Source organism: Mobula hypostoma, chromosome 17 (assembly GCF_963921235.1).
Source record: "Mobula hypostoma chromosome 17, sMobHyp1.1, whole genome shotgun sequence".
NCBI classification, from domain to species: Eukaryota; Metazoa; Chordata; class Chondrichthyes; order Myliobatiformes; family Myliobatidae; genus Mobula; species Mobula hypostoma.
In genome coordinates this window covers 68,666,860-68,683,622 of record NC_086113.1, presented here as the reverse complement: position 1 = coordinate 68,683,622, position 16,763 = coordinate 68,666,860, and the positions used below count along the sequence as shown (strand labels likewise).

The following is a 16,763-nucleotide window of genomic DNA, read 5'->3' as shown; positions in this document are numbered from 1 at the left end:
ATAGGACTGGGAGGGAAATGGATCAGTCATGATGAAACGGCAGAGCAGACTCCATATGCCAAATGATTTAATCCTGCTCCTATATCTTGTCATCTTGTGGACAGTCACTTCTACCCTGACACTTTGGCATTTCTAGCATTCTGCTAGTGACTTCCATAGTGAAAACTGATGCAAGGTACTTATTAAATTTATCCACCATTTCTCTCCCCCCCCAAGTTACTATCTTTCCTGCATCATTTTCCAGTGATCCGATATCTATTCTCATCTCTCTTTTACTCTTTAAGTACCTGAAAAAAAATTGTATTCACCTTCAAATCGTTGGCTAGCTTACTTTCATATTTTAACTTTTCTCCCTTCATGGCTTTTTTTTCCAGTTGCCTTCTGCTGGTGTTTAAAAGCTTCCCAATCCTCTAATTTCCCACTAATTGTGCTCTATTATAAGCCCTGTCTCTAGCTGTAATGTTGTCTTTAACTTCTTTTGATGGCCAAGGTATGCTCGTCCTCTCTTTAGAATACTTCTTCATCTTTGGGATGTATCTTCCCTGCACCTTCTGAATTACTCCCAGAAATTTCTGCCATTGCTGCTCTGCTGTCATCCCTGCCAGTGTCCCTTTCCAATCAACTTTTGCCAGTTCCTCTCGCATGCCTCTGTAATTCCCTTTACTCCACTATAATACTGATACATTCAATTTTAGCTTCTCCTTCTCAAGGTATAAGGTGAATTCTATCATTTCATGATCTCTGCCTCCTTAGGGTTCCTTTATCTTAAGCTCCCTAATCAATTCTAGGTCATTATATAACACCCGATCCAGAATTGCTGTTCTCCCAGTAGGGTCAACCACATCCTGATGTAAAAAACAAAATCATAGGCGTTCTACAAATTCCCTCTCTTGGAAGCTAGCACTAACTAGCACCAATTCTTCATCCATGCATTCATCTGCCAAATCATCCAATTCTAATTCTCACTGGCACATATCAAGGGCAACAATGCAGAGATAACTAACCTGGAGGTCCTGATTTTCAACTTTCTACCTCCTATAACTCCCTATATCCTATCTTCAGGACCTCCTCCTTTTCTTAACTATGTTATTGGTATCAATATGTACCACAAACTCTGGCTGTTCACCTTCCTCCTTTAGAATGCTGTGGACCTGATCTAGGACACCCTTGACCCTGGCACCTGGGAGGCAACATATCATCCAGGTGTCTCTTTCACACCCACAGAATCTGCTGTTCGCTCCTCTAATTAGCGAATCCCCCATCACTACTGCATTCCTCATCTGCCCCTGCAGTTCTGAGCCTCAGAGACACTGGCAAAGATCAGGTTGCTACAGCTTCTCTCTGGCATGCCGTCCCTCTCAACAGTATCCAAATCTATCTTAATTGTCCCTGATGCCTTTATTTTTTTATTTCTTTAACCTTTATGACTCCATCACTATAACTCCTCGCTGACGATCAACACTGGTGCACCTCAGAGGTGTGTGCTTAGCCCACTACTCTACTCTCTCTATACCCATGACTGTGTGGCTAGGCATAGCTCAAATACCATCTATAAATTTGCTGATGATACAACCATGGTTGGTAGAATCTCAGGTGGTGATGAGAGGGCGTACAGGAGTGAGATATGCCAACTAGTGGAATGGTGCCACAGCCACAACCTTGCATTCAATGTCAGTAAGACGAAAGAGCTGGTTGTGGACTTCAGAAAGCGTAAGATGAAGGAATGTATACCAATCCTCATAGAGGGATCAGAAGTGGAGAGAGTGAGCAGCTTCAAGTTCCTGGGTATCAAGATCTCTGAGGATCTAACCTGGTCCTATGCAGTTATAAAGAAGGCAAGACAGCGACTATACTTCATTAGGAGTGTGGTTAACCATGTGTATAGGTTGTAACTGGGTTACCTGTCTGGATATGCCCCTCTACTGACTGCTCCTGTGGCTCCTCCAACAGACCCCTGAATAAAGGCGATTGTGTCATTGCTCCTCCCACAGTCCAGGACAGACATACAGCATGGACGTGGATCCATTTTACTGTTAATAAAAGCCTTTCAGTATTTACTCTACTTCCAGTCTTTTGGAGTTATTGATAGTGCATCAAGGAATTTGAAAGGATTTGGTATATCTAAATACACTCAAAAACTTCTTTGTATGTACTGTGGAGAGCATTCTGACAGGCTGCATCACTGTCTGGTATGGGGAGGGGGGGCTACTGCACAGGACCAGAAAAAGCTGCAGAGGGTTGTAAATTCAGTCAGCTCCATCTTGGGTACTAGCCTACAGAGTACCCAGGACATCTTCAAGGAGCGGTGTCTCAGAAAGGCAGCGTCCATTAGTAAAGACCTCCAGCACCCAGGACATGCCCTTTTCTCACTGTTACCATCAGGAAGGAGGTACAGAAGCCTGAAGGCACACACTCAGCGATTCAGGACCAGCTTCTTCCCCTCTGCCATCCAATTCCCAAATGGACATGAACCCTTGAGTACTACCTCACTTCTTTTATATTATTTCTGTTTTTTACATGATTTATTAATCTATTCAATACAAGAATATTGTAATTGATTTACTTATTTATTATTATTTTTTCTTTCTTCTATATTATGTATTGCATTGAACTGCTGCTGCTAAGTTAACAAATTTCACAACACATGCCGGTGATAATAAACCTGATTCTAATTCTGATTCTGATTCTGACTTTAGGAAAATTGCTAAAATTTAATGTTCCCAGATAGTGATCAGTTATTCAGAGCTTCAAACTCAACAGAATTTGTTCAATTACAAACTCACATGATCAACCTATTTCTGCTTGATAATAAACATGTATTAATGTTAAATTTCAGTAACATACTGGTAATGAATTTTCCATTCTGAAGGATGGTAAGAAAATGTCCAATAAAATTGAAGAATTCTGAAATAAAAGTATTCTGGAACATAAGAAATAGGAGCAGGAGTAGGCCACCTGGCTCATCGAGCCTGCCCCACCATTCAATAAGATCATGGCTGATCGGTCTGTAAACTCAGCTCCATCTACCTGCCCTTTCCCCACAACCCTTAATTCCCTACTATGTAAAAATCTATCCAACTGCATCTTAAATATAGTTAGTGAAGAAGCCTCAACTGCTTCCCTGGGTAGAGAATTCCACAGATTCACCAGTCTCTGGGAAAAACAGTTTCTCCTCATCTCCGTCCTAAATCTTCTCCCCTGAATCTTGAGGCAATGTCCCCTAGTTCTAGTCTCACCTGCCAATGGAAACAACTTTCCTACTTCTATCTTATCTATCCCTTTCAAAATTTTGTATGTTTCTATAACATCCCCTCTCATTCTTCTGAATTCCAGACAGTACAGTCCCAGGGGACTCAATCTCTCTTCATAGGTTAACCCCTTCATCCCTGGAATCAACCTGGAAATGTGTACTTGCTTCGTTTTCATGAAAATCAGTAACTATATAAGAAAACCAAATATTTCATAGTTAGCAATGAGTAGGGTCTGAATTCTTCAACTTTAAAACCAAAAAAAAACACTACCACCCAAAGGTCTCCTTGGATCAAATCTGGCAATTGTGCAGAATCTTTAATTTACTGTCAGAATGCTGCACATGGCCAATCAAATCTATCACTGAAGTGTTAGTCTCTGGGTGAATGATGCCAGTGAATAGAGAAACAAAATAATACAAGTGTCAGTGGGACAATATAACAATAAAAGTTCAATTATATTAAAGAAAGCATGAGTTAGTGGTTTAGCAGTTTTCGTATTCAACCAAGCAATAACCAACCTCAGTAAATAGAAACCCATGAGACACAGTGAATGTCAGAATCACGTTTGAGAAGAAAACCACTTTGCAAAAAATTGCAAAGTAGTGTTGTTTCAATCCATGTGAAAATTTGCATTAAGAACCAGAACAAGCAACAAAGTCCATGACATCATTAGACACAGCATTAATAAAACCAGCAGAAGTTAGAAATTTCAGCACTCTCCATACTAAGTCCTTCAAAGCAAGCAGATTTCAAAGCGTGGGAAAGTACACGCTAAAGCTGCAGAATCAATGTAGAGTCATAATACTGTATGTTAGCCAATGACTGCTTGGCATTTTGACTACAGTTGATGAAAATAAGTGATAATAAATTTTATTGGTAAACATTTTGGATAACTAAAATAAATCATACTTTGTGGATAATAATTAAAACGTTAAAAAATCAAATCAAAGCTGACGTGGACATTAACATTCAAATCCTAGAAATATAATTATCCACAAACACTAGCACAACATTACAAATATTTAGCAAATGAGCTGTGATAGAATTGCTACACTAAAAAATAGCAAGAATAGCACTTGATAGATCACTCAGCAGTGATCAACGCACCAAATTCAGATGTGCTGCTCTCTGTGCTCTCAACCAAGTCAAAAATTTTGAGTTGTCCTTGCAAGTATCTGGGGCTGGTCTCTAAACTGGGAGAACTGCCCAACAGACTCTTTCAGCAATATGATATAACAGTTACTTTTAAAGTCCCTTTGTTCCCTTTCACAGTTCGCTGGCAAGTACGGTCTCACTATCAGTTCAGATGTACAAGAGGTGGACACACATTCATATACGGTCAGAATGTAATTCTAATAAAGGAACGGCACATAGCATCAATAGTGGGGCCCTAGACAGCATTGAGGAACAGAGGGTTCCAGCTGCACAACCTGAAGATCCCTGTAGGTAGCAGCACAGATAGATGAAGTATAATGAGGGCATATAAGAATAAACTTTTCTCAGGCTTCCAGCCAGGTATGGGTATCGATTATAAACTCTGACGAAGGTGGAAATGTCAGTAATAATCAATACTGGTACCCGGCTAGAAGCCCAATAAGAGTTTATTCGTTATACACGCAGGGAAAGCACGAGATCATTTCTTGCCTACAAGAATGTTCGCTTTCATTACACAGAATATAAGGCAGGGAACTATGGTACAACTTTATCAAGTACTGATGTGGCCAGAACTGGACACTGTGTACATTTCTGGTCACCAAAGTCTGGGTTTGTTTTCAATGGAGCACAAGATGTCGAGGAGAGGACCTGATATAAGTGTAAAAATCACCGAGACAAAAGTAGCAAGTCTATATAAATCCAATGTTCATTCCCATTTTCTATATAGTCAGTTACAATAAAATCCATTACTTACAAGCAATGCTCCGCAGTTGATAAGAAATTCCTCATTGATAATCCGTGGTCTAAATACCTGAAAATAGATAATTAATAATTCACGATTTTTGTAAATAATTGCCAGTGCCAAATATTAAATCCCTGAACATATTGATGCTACTAAAATGCACATATGTACCTATATGACAGTGGCAAAATCCTATTAATTAATCTCCATGTATTTGAGAGATCTGTTAAAGTGTGCATAAAACTTGAATCCATATGAACAGTACAGATTTGGATAAACATTCCAAATGCTTTCTTTCTGCTAGAAGCCAAGAAGCTGGTGCATAAATTGCATTTTACAGACACAAACAAACCCTATCAAACTAGAGACAGTTTAAACTAGTCTCCTTCAGCTGCTTACTCCAGATCGGTTACAGTCATAGAGTCATACAACATAGAAGGTAATCTTTTGGCCCAACTAATCCATGCTGATTTAGTTGCTCGGGGAGCTAGTCCCATCTGCCCATCTTCTTTCTATCCATGTGCTTTATCTAGATGCTTTTAAAATATTTCTAATATGTCACCCAAGCATCTTTCTGGTAGTTCATTCTAAACGTGCACCATCCTTTGTGTGAAGAAACTCTACCTGAAACCTCTTTTAAATTTCTTGCCGCTGATTTTAAACCTATTCCCTCATGTTTTAGCATCCCCTTCCTGGGAAAAAATTAGGTGCTCTCACCCTGTTAATGTCCCTCATGATCTTACATAGTTTATCAGGTCATCCCTTAATATCCTACAGTTCAGGAAATCTACGTAACCTTTCATTGTAACTGAAGCTCCCCAAGTGTTTAAAAGAGCAGATTAATGGAGGGGGCGACGGAGTAGAGAGAGACAGAGTAGGAAGGCTTTGGCTCCTGAGGCTTCGGCGAGCAGAGGCTGAGGAAGAGCTTCACTCCAAGTGAGGTAAGGCCGGGTAAGTTCCTTTAATTACTCTAATTACCTTAAGAGTAGGTAATGGAGGCAGTAGTTAGGGCAGTTGAGTGCTCCGTTTGCAGGCTGTGGGAAGTCAGGGACAGCACAATTGTCCCTGATGACTACCCCTGCAAAAGGTGCATCCAACTGCAGCTCCTGACAAACCGAGTTGGGAAACTGGAGCTGGATCTGGAGCTGGAGCTGAATGAACTTCGGATTATTCTGGAGGCAGAGGCAGAAATAGAGAGCAGTTACAGGGAGATAGTCACCCCTAAGAGTCAGGAGACAGGTAGCTGGGTGACTGTCAGGAGAGGGAAAGGGAATAGACAGAATGTGCAGAGCACCCCTGTGGACGTTCCCACCAATAATAAGTACATCGTTTTGGATACTGTTGATGGGGAACGACCTACCAGGGACAAGTTGTGGTGGTTGCATCTCTGGCACCGAGATGGGACCCTCAACTCAGAAGGGAAGGAGGGAAAAGAGGAGAGCAGTAGTGACAGGGGATTCGATAGTTAGGGGGACAGATAAGAGGTTCTGTGGACGAGATCGAGAATCCTGGATGGTCTGTTGCCTCCCTCGTGCCAAGGTCCGCGATATCTTGGATCGAGTTCTCAAGAGGGAGGGTGAGCAGCCGGATGTCGTTGTCCATGCAGGGACCAATGACATGGGTAGGAAGAGTGAGGAGGTCCTGAAAGGTGAGTTTAGAGAGTTAGGCGCCAAGTTAAAGGACAGGACCTCCAGGATAACAGTCTCAGGATTGCTACCAGTGCCACGTGCAGGCGGGTTTAGAAATAGTAAGATAGCGCAGATCAACATGTTGCTGAAGACATGGTGCAGAAGGGAGGGCTTCAGATTTATAGATAATTGGGCAGTTTTCCAGGGAAGGTGGGACCTGTTCCGGTGGGTCGGTTTACATCTGAACTGGAGGGGGACAAATATTCTTGCAGGTAGGTTTGCTAGAGAGGCTCCGGTGGATTTAAACTAGATGGGGGGGGCGGGGAGCAGAACCAGAGAATAGGAACAGATGTAGGGGAGAAGGAAGAAAAAGAAAATAGTAAAGTTGTTTGCACCGTTAGTGATAAACAGAGAGTAAGAGGTGGAAAATTTTTAAATGCATTTATTTTAATGCTAGGAGCATTATAAGAAAGGCGGATAAGCTTAGAGCATGGATTGATACCTGGAAGTATGATGTGGTAGTTATTAGTGAAACAAGGTTATAGGAGGGGTGTGACTGGCAACTAAATATTCCTGGATTTAATTGTTTCAGGTGTGATACAATCGGAGGGACAAGATGGGGAGGTGTTGCATTGCTTGTCGGAGAAAATATTACAGCGGTGCTCTGGCAGGATAGATTAGAGGGCTTGTCAAGAGAGCCTATTTGGGTAGAATTGAGGAATGGGAAAGGTGTAGTAACACTTATGGGGAGCAAGAATTGGAGGAGCAAATTTGTAAGGAGATAGCAGATATTTGTAGTAAGCACAAGGCTGTGATTGTGGGAGATGTTAATTTTCCACACACAGACTGGGAAGCTCATATTGTAAAAGGGCTGGATGGTTTGGAGTTTGTAAAATGTGTGCAGGATAGTTTTTTGCAGCAATACATAGAGGTACCAACTAGAGAAGGGGTAGTGTTGGATCTCCTGTTAGGGAATGAGATAGGTCAGGTGACGGAGGTATGTGTTGGGGAGCACTTCGGGTCCAGTGATCACAATGCTATTAGTTTCAATATAATTATGGAGACGGATAGGTCTGGACCCAGGGTTAAGAGTTTTGATTGGAGAAAGGCTAACTTTGAGGAGATGTGAAAGGATTTAGAAGGAGTGGATAGGGACAATTTGTTTTATGGGAAGAATGTAATAGAGAAATGGAGGTCATTTAAAGGTGAAATTTTGAGGGTACAGAATCTTTATGTTCCTGTTAGGTTGAAAAGAAAGGTTAAAAGTTTGAGATAGCCATGGTTTTCAAGGGATATCGGAAACTTGGTTCGGAAAAAGAGAGGTATCTACAATAAATATAGGCAGCTTGGAGTAAATGAGGTGCTCAAGGAATATAAAGAATGTAAAAAGAATCTTAAGAAAGAAATTAGAAAAGTTAAAAGAAGATAAGAGGTTGCTTTGGCAAGTAAGGTGAAAATAAACCCCAAGGGTTTCTACAGTTATATTAATAGCAAAAGGATAGTGAGGGATAAAATTGGTCCCTTAGAGAATCACAGTGGACCGCTATGTGTGGAGCCAAAAGAGATGGGGAGATTCTGAACAATTTCTTTTCTTCGGTATTCAGCAAGGAGAAGGATATTGAATTGTGTAAGATAAGGGAAACAGGTAGAGAAGTTATCGAAACTATGATGATTATAAAGAAGAGGAAGTACTGGAGCTTTTAAGGAATATAAAAGTGGATAAGTCTCCGGGTCCTGACAGGATATTCCCTAGGACCTTGACGGAAGTTAGTGTGGAAATAGCAGGGGCTCTGACAGAAATATTTCAAATGTCATTAGAAACGGGGATGGTGCCGGAGGATTGGCGTATTGCTCATGTTGTTCCATTGTTTAGAAAGGGCTCTAAGAGTAAACCTAGAAATTATCAGCCTGTGAGTTTGATGTCAGTGGTGGGTGAATTGATGGAAAGTATTCTTAGAGGTGGTATATATAATTATCTGGATAGACAGGGTCTGATTAGGAACAGTCAACATGGATTTTTGCGTGGAAGGTCATGTTTGACAAATCTTATTGAATTTTTGAAGAGGTTACTAGGAAAGTTGACGAGGGTAAAGCAGTGGATGTTGTCTATATGGACTTCAGTAAGACCTTTGACAAGGTTCCACACAGAAGGTTAGTTAGGAAGGTTCAATCGTTAGGTATTAATATTGAAGCAGTAAAATGGATTCAGCAGTGGCTGAATGGGAGACGCCAGACAGTAGTGGTGGATAACTGTTTGTCATCAAAGTTGCTGGTGAACGCAGCAGGCCAAGCAGCATCTCTAGGAAGAGGTGCAGTCGACGTTTCAGGCCGAGACCCTTCGTCAGGACGAAGAATGTCCTGACGAAGGGTCTCGGCCTGAAACGTCGACTGCACCTCTACCTAGAGATGCTGCTTGGCCTGCTGCGTTCACCAGCAACTTTGATGTATGTTGCTTGAATTTCCAGCATCTGCAGAATTCCTGTTGTTAACTGTTTGTCAGATTGGAGGCCGGTGACTTGTGGTGTGCCTCAGGGATCTGTACTGGGTCCAATGTTATTTGTCATAAACATTAATGATCTGGATGATGGGGTGGTAAATTGGATGAGTAAGTATGCAGATGATACTAAGATAGGTGGAGTTGTGGATAATGAAGTAGGTTTTCAAAGATTGCAGAGGGATTTATGCCAGTTAGAAGAATGGGCTGAAAGATGGCAGATGGAGTTTAATGCTGATATATTTGAGGTGCTACATTTTGGTAGGACTAATCAAAACAGGACATACATGGTACATGGTAGGGCATTGAAGAATGCAGTAGAACAGAGGGATCTAGGAATAATGGTGCATAGTTCCCTAAAGGTGGAATCTCATGTGGATAGGGTGGTGAAGAAAGCTTTTGGTATGCTGGCCTTTATTCAAGACCCAAGTTGGGTCTTTATTCTTTGCAATGTAGAAGGTTGAGGGGGGACTTGATAGAGGTATTTAAAATTATGAGGGGGATAGATAGAGCTGACGTGGATAGGCTTTTTCCATTGAGTGTGGGGGAGATTCAAACAGAGGACATGAGTTGAGAGTTAAAGGGCAAAAGTTTAGGGGTAACATGAGGGGGAAACTTCTTTACTCAGAGAGTGGTAGCTGTGTAGAACGAGCTTCTAGCAGAAGTGGTTGAGGCAGATTCAACGTTGTCATTTAAAGTTAAATTGGACAGCTAGATGGTCAGTGGGACTAGGTGAGAGTAAGAGTTCAGCATGGACCAGGAGGGCCGAGATGGCCTGTTTCCGTGCTGTAGTTGTTAGATGGTTAATGTAATACCTTATGCTTATCTGTATTGAAAGACATTTGCCAATCCTCTGTCCACATATCTTGCTGATCAAGACAACTGTAATTATTCATTACAATGTAGTAGAACAAAAGAATCTGAGAATACAAGTCCATAAATCATTGAAAGTGGCAGCACAGATTGATTGGGTTGTAAAGAGAGCTTTTGGCACATTGGCCTTCATATATCAACGTACTGAGACATGAGATGGGTTGCTAAATTGAAGTGGTATAAGACATTGGTAAGGCCAAATTTGGAATATTGTGTGCAGTTTTGGTCACCTACCTACAGCAAAGATGTTAATAAGGCTGAAAGAGTACAGAGAAACTTTACAAGGATGTTGCCAGGTCTAAGGGATCTGAGTTATATGGAAAGATTGAATAGGGGTTAGGACTTTATTCCTTGAAATGTAGAAGATTCACAGGAGATTTCATAGAGGTATACAAAATTACGAGGGGTATAGATAGGGTAAATGCAAGCAGGCTTTTCCGCTGAAGTTGGGTGGGACTACAACTAGAGGTCACATGGGTTAAAGGTGAAAGGCGAAAAGTTTAAGGGGAACAGAGGGGCGAGACAGTTTGGAATGAGGTGCCAGAGCAAGTGGTACACATGAGCTCAATTTCACCATTTAAGAGAAGTTTAGATAGGTACATGGATGTAGGGCTATGAGGGCTATGGTCCCAATGCAAGTCGATGGCAGTAGGCAATTTAAATGGTTCAGCACAGACTAGATGGGCTGAAAAGCCTGTTTCTGTGCTGTACTTTTCTATGACTCTTTAACCTTCTACACGATCTATTTTAGAACCATCTGTAATCTTACTAACCTCGCCTTGCAAATCACATCCAAATTGTATACCTAGATTACAATTAACAAAGGTCTCAGCCTTAGGTGGCATTAATAAACAAATTAAGGGTAAATTTTGACCTTGATGTCATGAAAATTGGACAACAGTAGAGCAGTGAATGGAATTCTTTTCAAGTCTCTAGAAATTAGGATAAGGAATCAGCCAACTAGAATGCAGTGGCAGACATTTAAGGCAACCTTTCAAAACACACAGAATACATACATTACAACAAGAAAGAGCAATTTAAAGGGGAGGAGCCACCTGATTTGCTGGGCATTTCCTAGACCAATGACCTGCACATCTCAGCTTCTACACAATCCTGTGTCTTCTATGCTTTGTCCACAGCATACTCCCAACTACAATTCCAGCTTCACCTTACAAAAATATTCCCTTTGCACTACTCCTACCTCACTGGAATTTAAAGTAAACTTGTTACTTTCCATCTCAGTTCTAACAATGAGTCTTCGATCGAATATATTAACCCTCTTACTCTTTCCACAAACGCCACCTGAACATTTTCTGTTTTTATTCTAGATTTCCAGTATGCAAAGTTATTTGATTTTCGGAATATTATGGTTTAGTCGAACTCTTGGCCTTCGCGTGCCTGGTGGAACTGTTTCTACTGACAGGAGAAGGGGCAAAGGCAGGTCCTCACGCCTTAAGACCAGTGCTTCGGGTAGATGGAGCTCGTCAGCCTGGGAAGGCAGTCCATCTAAGAGAGGGAAAACTCAGATTTCAAACCTCCGCTGCCTTGTGGCCATACCCACTTATGGGAAAGGCTTCGGGAGTAAACCCTGAGGACAAATCCAGAGCCGGAGTCCCTAAGCCAGTCTAACATTGCTTTCAACCTTGCTCTGGCAACTCCTGCGACGTCACCGGTGCCAAGTTGTATCAGCCCTTGCCCTTCCCTTGGACAACATTGGTGGTGTGGAGAGACTTGCTGCTTGGGCAGCTACCTGTCTTCTGTACAACCTTGCCCAGGCCTGCGTCCTGGAGAGACTGAAGCAAGACTTTCCAGGCGCAGATCCATGGTCTCACGAGACTAACGGATGCCATCTATGGTTTAGTACCAGGTAAATTTAATACAATGCCAGAGGACCTGTTTCAGTTACATAGGGCATGACTCCATCTGGAGTAATGTGTAGAGAACTTATCTCATAATTTAAGGAAGAGAGTTACGCTATTAGAAGTTTAATTTGACAAGCCTTCAACCCACTGGAGTTTGGAAAAGCGAGAGGTGGCTTGACTTGAACATAATAAGAGTGTTTTCTGTAAGTCATATGTAAAATAAACCTGGTATGCATATACTTCTTGTGAACAAGGGTTTATAAACCATGGCAGTTTACAAGTGGATGTCTAGACAATAGTTTGTGGGGAAAGCCCAAAATTCAACTTGCTATATTTTTCTGTGACCAGTCCAAAGCACATCATGGGTTTTACTCAACACCTGACCCGCAGTATGTAACATTTGTGATACTTAACTGTTGCACTGGATGCAATAAATAATGACAAAATTGTTTAAATATCCCACAATTTACCCTAATAAATTCAAAACCCTTCCAACTTAAAGCAAAACCAGCAGACACAAAGTTTCTCACTTTACCAACTACATAGGAAGTAAGGAATCTAATAAAGTGGAGCTTTGGCCAGCTACATAGAATCATCATTAAATCATTCAGCATTGAAAAAGGATTTTTGGCCCACCTTTTCTATGCTGACTGTATTGCCTATCTACTCTAATCCTACTGGCCTACATGGAGTCATGGGCGGCACAAAAACGTAGCGGTTAGCATGATGCTATTACAGCGGCAGTGACCCATGTTCAATTCCAATCACTGTCACGGGGAGTTTGTATGTTTCCCCTGTGAGCTCCAATCCCAATGGCATAAGGGTGAGTAGGTTAATTAGTTACATGGGTGTAATTGGATAGCATCGGTTCGTTAAGCCATGAAGGCCTGCTATCATGCTGCATCTCTAAAACAAGTATAATACAGTACATAAACAGGCTTTTTGACCCATCTGATCGGTGCTGACCTGTTCTTCTGTCTAGTCCCATCTACCTGCACCTGGTCTATAGCCCTCTACATCCCTCTCATCCGTGTACCTATCCAATCTGCTCTTAAAGGTTGCTATTGACCACTTCTACTAGCAGCTCTTTCCACACTTGTACCATCTTCTGAGTGAAGAAGTTCCCCCTCAGGTACCCTTTAAGTATTTCACTATTCACCTTAAAGCTGTGACCTCCAGTTGTAGTCTCACCTAACCACAGGGGAGAAAACCTATATGGTCATCTGTTCCCTAAAGTATCGGTGCTTCAATCAGGGTTCACAGCTACGTGTGGAATTCCCACCGGATTTCAGTCTAACATCTTAACCGCTTGGCCTTCACACTTGTGGCTATCTGACTCTTACAATTGATCCATATCTCTCCTCTGCACCTATCTTAAGTAAATACCTGTCAAAATTCTTTTTGAAGGTTTTAACTGAATATACCTTTAACACCTGCCCTGGCAGCCTATTCCAGATAATCTCCACCTTTTGTGTGAAAAAAACTTACCCCTCACATTTCCTTTAAAATTTCTCCCCTCTCACCTTAAATCTGTGTGCTCTAATTCTAGACTCTCCTGCCCTTGGAGTTCTATGATCCTATCTATGCCCCTTATAATTGTATAAAAACTCTATGGTCACCACTCATCTTTCTATGTTTCAGTGAGAGTAAACATAGCTTATCCAATTTTTCCATTCCAGCCAACATCCTGGTAATTCTCTTCAGTACTCTGTCAATTGAACTCCTGCCTCAGCAAGGACCTGGACCCATTGCAATTTGCCTTTCACCACATATGTCAACGGCAGACACAATCTCAATGGCTCTCCACATGGGTTTAGACCACCTGGACAACACAAGCACCTATGTCAGGATGTTGTTCATTGACTATTGCTCAGTATTTAATACCATCATTCCCACAATCCTGATTGAGAAGTTGCAGAACCTGGGCCTCTGTACCTCCCTCTGCATCTGGATCCTCGACTTCCTAGAAGACCACAGTCTGTGTGGATTGGTGATAACATCGCCTCCTCGCTGACGATCAACACTGGCGCACCTCAGGAGTGTGTGCTTAGTCCACTGCTCTACTCTCTATATATACACGACTGTGTGGCTAGACATAGCTCAAGTACCATCTATAAATTTGCTGATGATACAACCATTGTTGGTAGAATCTCAAGTGGTGACGAGAGGGCGTACAGGAGTGAGATATGCCAACTAGTGGAATGGTGTCGCAGCAACAACCTGGCAGTCAACATTAGTAAGACGAAAGAGCTGATTGTGGACTTCAGGAAGGGTAAGATGAAGGAACACATACCAATCCTCATAGAGGGATCAGAAGTGGAGAGAGTGAGCAGCTACAAGTTCCTGGGTGACAAGGTCTCTGAGGATCTAACCTGGTCCCAATATATTGATGCAGTTATAAAGAAGGCAAGATGGCAGCTATGCTTTATTAGGAGTTTGAAGAGATTTGGGATGTCAACAAATACACTCAAAAACTTCTTCAGTTGAACTGTGGAGAGCATTCTGAGAGGCTGCATCACTGTCTGGTATGGAGGGGCTACTGCACAGGACCGAAAGAAGCTGCAGAAGGTTGTAAATCTAGTCAGCTCCATCTTCGGCACCACCCTACAAAGCACCCAGGACATCTTTAGGGAGCGGTGTCTCAGAATGGCAGCATCCATTATTAAGGACCTCCAGAACCCAGAGCATGCCCTTTTCTCACTGTTACCATCAGGTAGGAGGTACAGAAGCCTGAAGGCACACACTCAGCGATTCAGGAACAGCTTCTTCCCCTCCGCATTCTGATTCCTTAATTGGCATTGAAGCTTTGGACACTACCTCACTTTTTTTTAATATACAGTATGTCTGTTACTGCACATCTTAAAAAATCTATTCAACATACATAATCGATTTACTTGTTTATTTATTATTATGTTTTATTTTATTTATGTTTTTCTCTCTGCTGGATTATGTATTGCATTGAACTGCTGCTGCTAAGTTAATAAATTTCACGTCACATGTCACTGATAATAAAGCTGATTCTGATTTGGTACCACATCCTTTCTATAGTACCGCAACCAGAAATACACAGAATACTTCTATATTTTAATATTTCTTGAATAAGCTGAGACTGTTTTTTCTGGAGCAAGGGGGACTAAAGAGTGACCACATAGAGGTTTATAAAATCATGAGGGGCATAGATAAGGTGGATGGTCACAGTTTTTGTATCAGGATAAGACAAAGCATAGGTTTAAGGAAAAGGGAAAAAGATTAAAAGAGAACTTGAGGGCCATATTTTTTTACATGGGTGATGGGTATATAGAATGAGCTGTCATAGGAAGTGGTAGAGATAGGTACAATTACAACTTGAAAACATATTTGAACAGGTTAAAAAAAGGTTTAAAATAGATATGATCCAAACACAGGCAAATGGGACCAGTTTTGTTAGGCACCTTGGCTGGCATGAAGGTGTGGACCTGAAGTGCCCGTTTCCATGTTATATAACTAACTCAATGATTCTAAAATAATTCAAGCATACAGTATGTACAAATCTCAGTCAGGGAAACCATGGGTTGGTTACCTGCAGAAATGGAAAATGAATTTTACAGTAATATACAAAAGAGGTACCCTGCTAAATTTGAGGCTGAAGCTTGTTGTAGGGATACAAGCAAAGGAAACCTTTTGTTTGTAACATACATGTCAGTGGCTGATGTTGGCACAGCATACCATGAATGAAAAGAATTTCGTTCACCAATCTATGAGTTTTCTTTTTGACAAATAAAAAACAAATTAACCAGCAAATTTCACCCTCCCTCACAGAGAAATTTTGTAATCACAACCCAAATGAGCTTCCATGCTCACCATCCAGCCACTATGAACATCACAGACGGTGTAGACCGCTACAGCGCAGAGGCAAGCCTCATGGCCAATGAGTCCAAGCTGATGATCAACCAACACTAATGCCATTTTATTACAGAGTATAAAACCGTACAGCTCAACAACAGGCCATTTGACCCACAATGTTGTGTCGAACCAGCTAAAAAGCAAATCAAAAACATCTAACCATTAATCCCTTCTACCTACATGATGTCCAGATCCTTCCATCTTCTGCTCATCCATGTGCCCGTCCAAACATCTCTCAAAAGCCTCTAATGTATTTGCTTCTACCAACATACCAGGCAGCGCATTCCATGTGTCAACCACTTTCGAAGTAAAAAATTCACCCCTCACATCCCTTGAACATACCCTCTCTCACTTTCAATGCATGCCCTCTGGTATCATACATTTCAATCTTGGGAAACAGATACTCTCTGTCTACTCTATCTATGGGTCTCATAATCTTGTAAACCTCTATCGGATCTCCCCTCAGCCTCCGGCACACCAGAGAAACCAACCCAAGTTTATCCAGCCTCGTAATAACACATGTTCTCCATACCAGGCAGCATCCTGCTAAACCTCTTCTGCACTCTCTTCAAAGCCTCAGTATCCTTCCTGTAGTGGGGCAACCAGAACTGCACACAATACTCCAGATGTAACCTAACCGGAGTTAAGCTGCAGCACAACTCCCTGACTTTGGAACTAAATGCCTTAACTGATAAAAGCAAGCATTCTATAAACCTTCTTAACCACCCGATCGACCTGCGTAGCCACTTTCAAGGAGCTATGATCTTGGATCCCAAGATCTCTCTGCTCAGCAACACTGTAGAGGGCCTTGCCTTAACAGTGTACTGTGTCCTTGCATTTGCCCTACCTCACATTTATCTGGATTAAACTCCAACT

General features: G+C 41.7%; 1 protein-coding gene across 6 annotated transcripts in view; it reads right to left on the bottom strand.

Annotated features, from left to right (window-relative positions):
* The window catches only part of ulk4 (unc-51 like kinase 4), a 755,583-nt gene that overhangs the window by 390,975 nt on the left and 347,845 nt on the right, over window positions 1-16,763 (bottom strand). For all 6 annotated transcript variants that reach the window (XM_063070087.1, XM_063070088.1, XM_063070093.1 and 3 more), the window contains exon 25: window positions 5,161-5,217. In XM_063070087.1, the coding sequence (XP_062926157.1) occupies window positions 5,161-5,217 (57 nt within the window). The remainder of the gene's footprint in view (window positions 1-5,160; window positions 5,218-16,763) is intronic.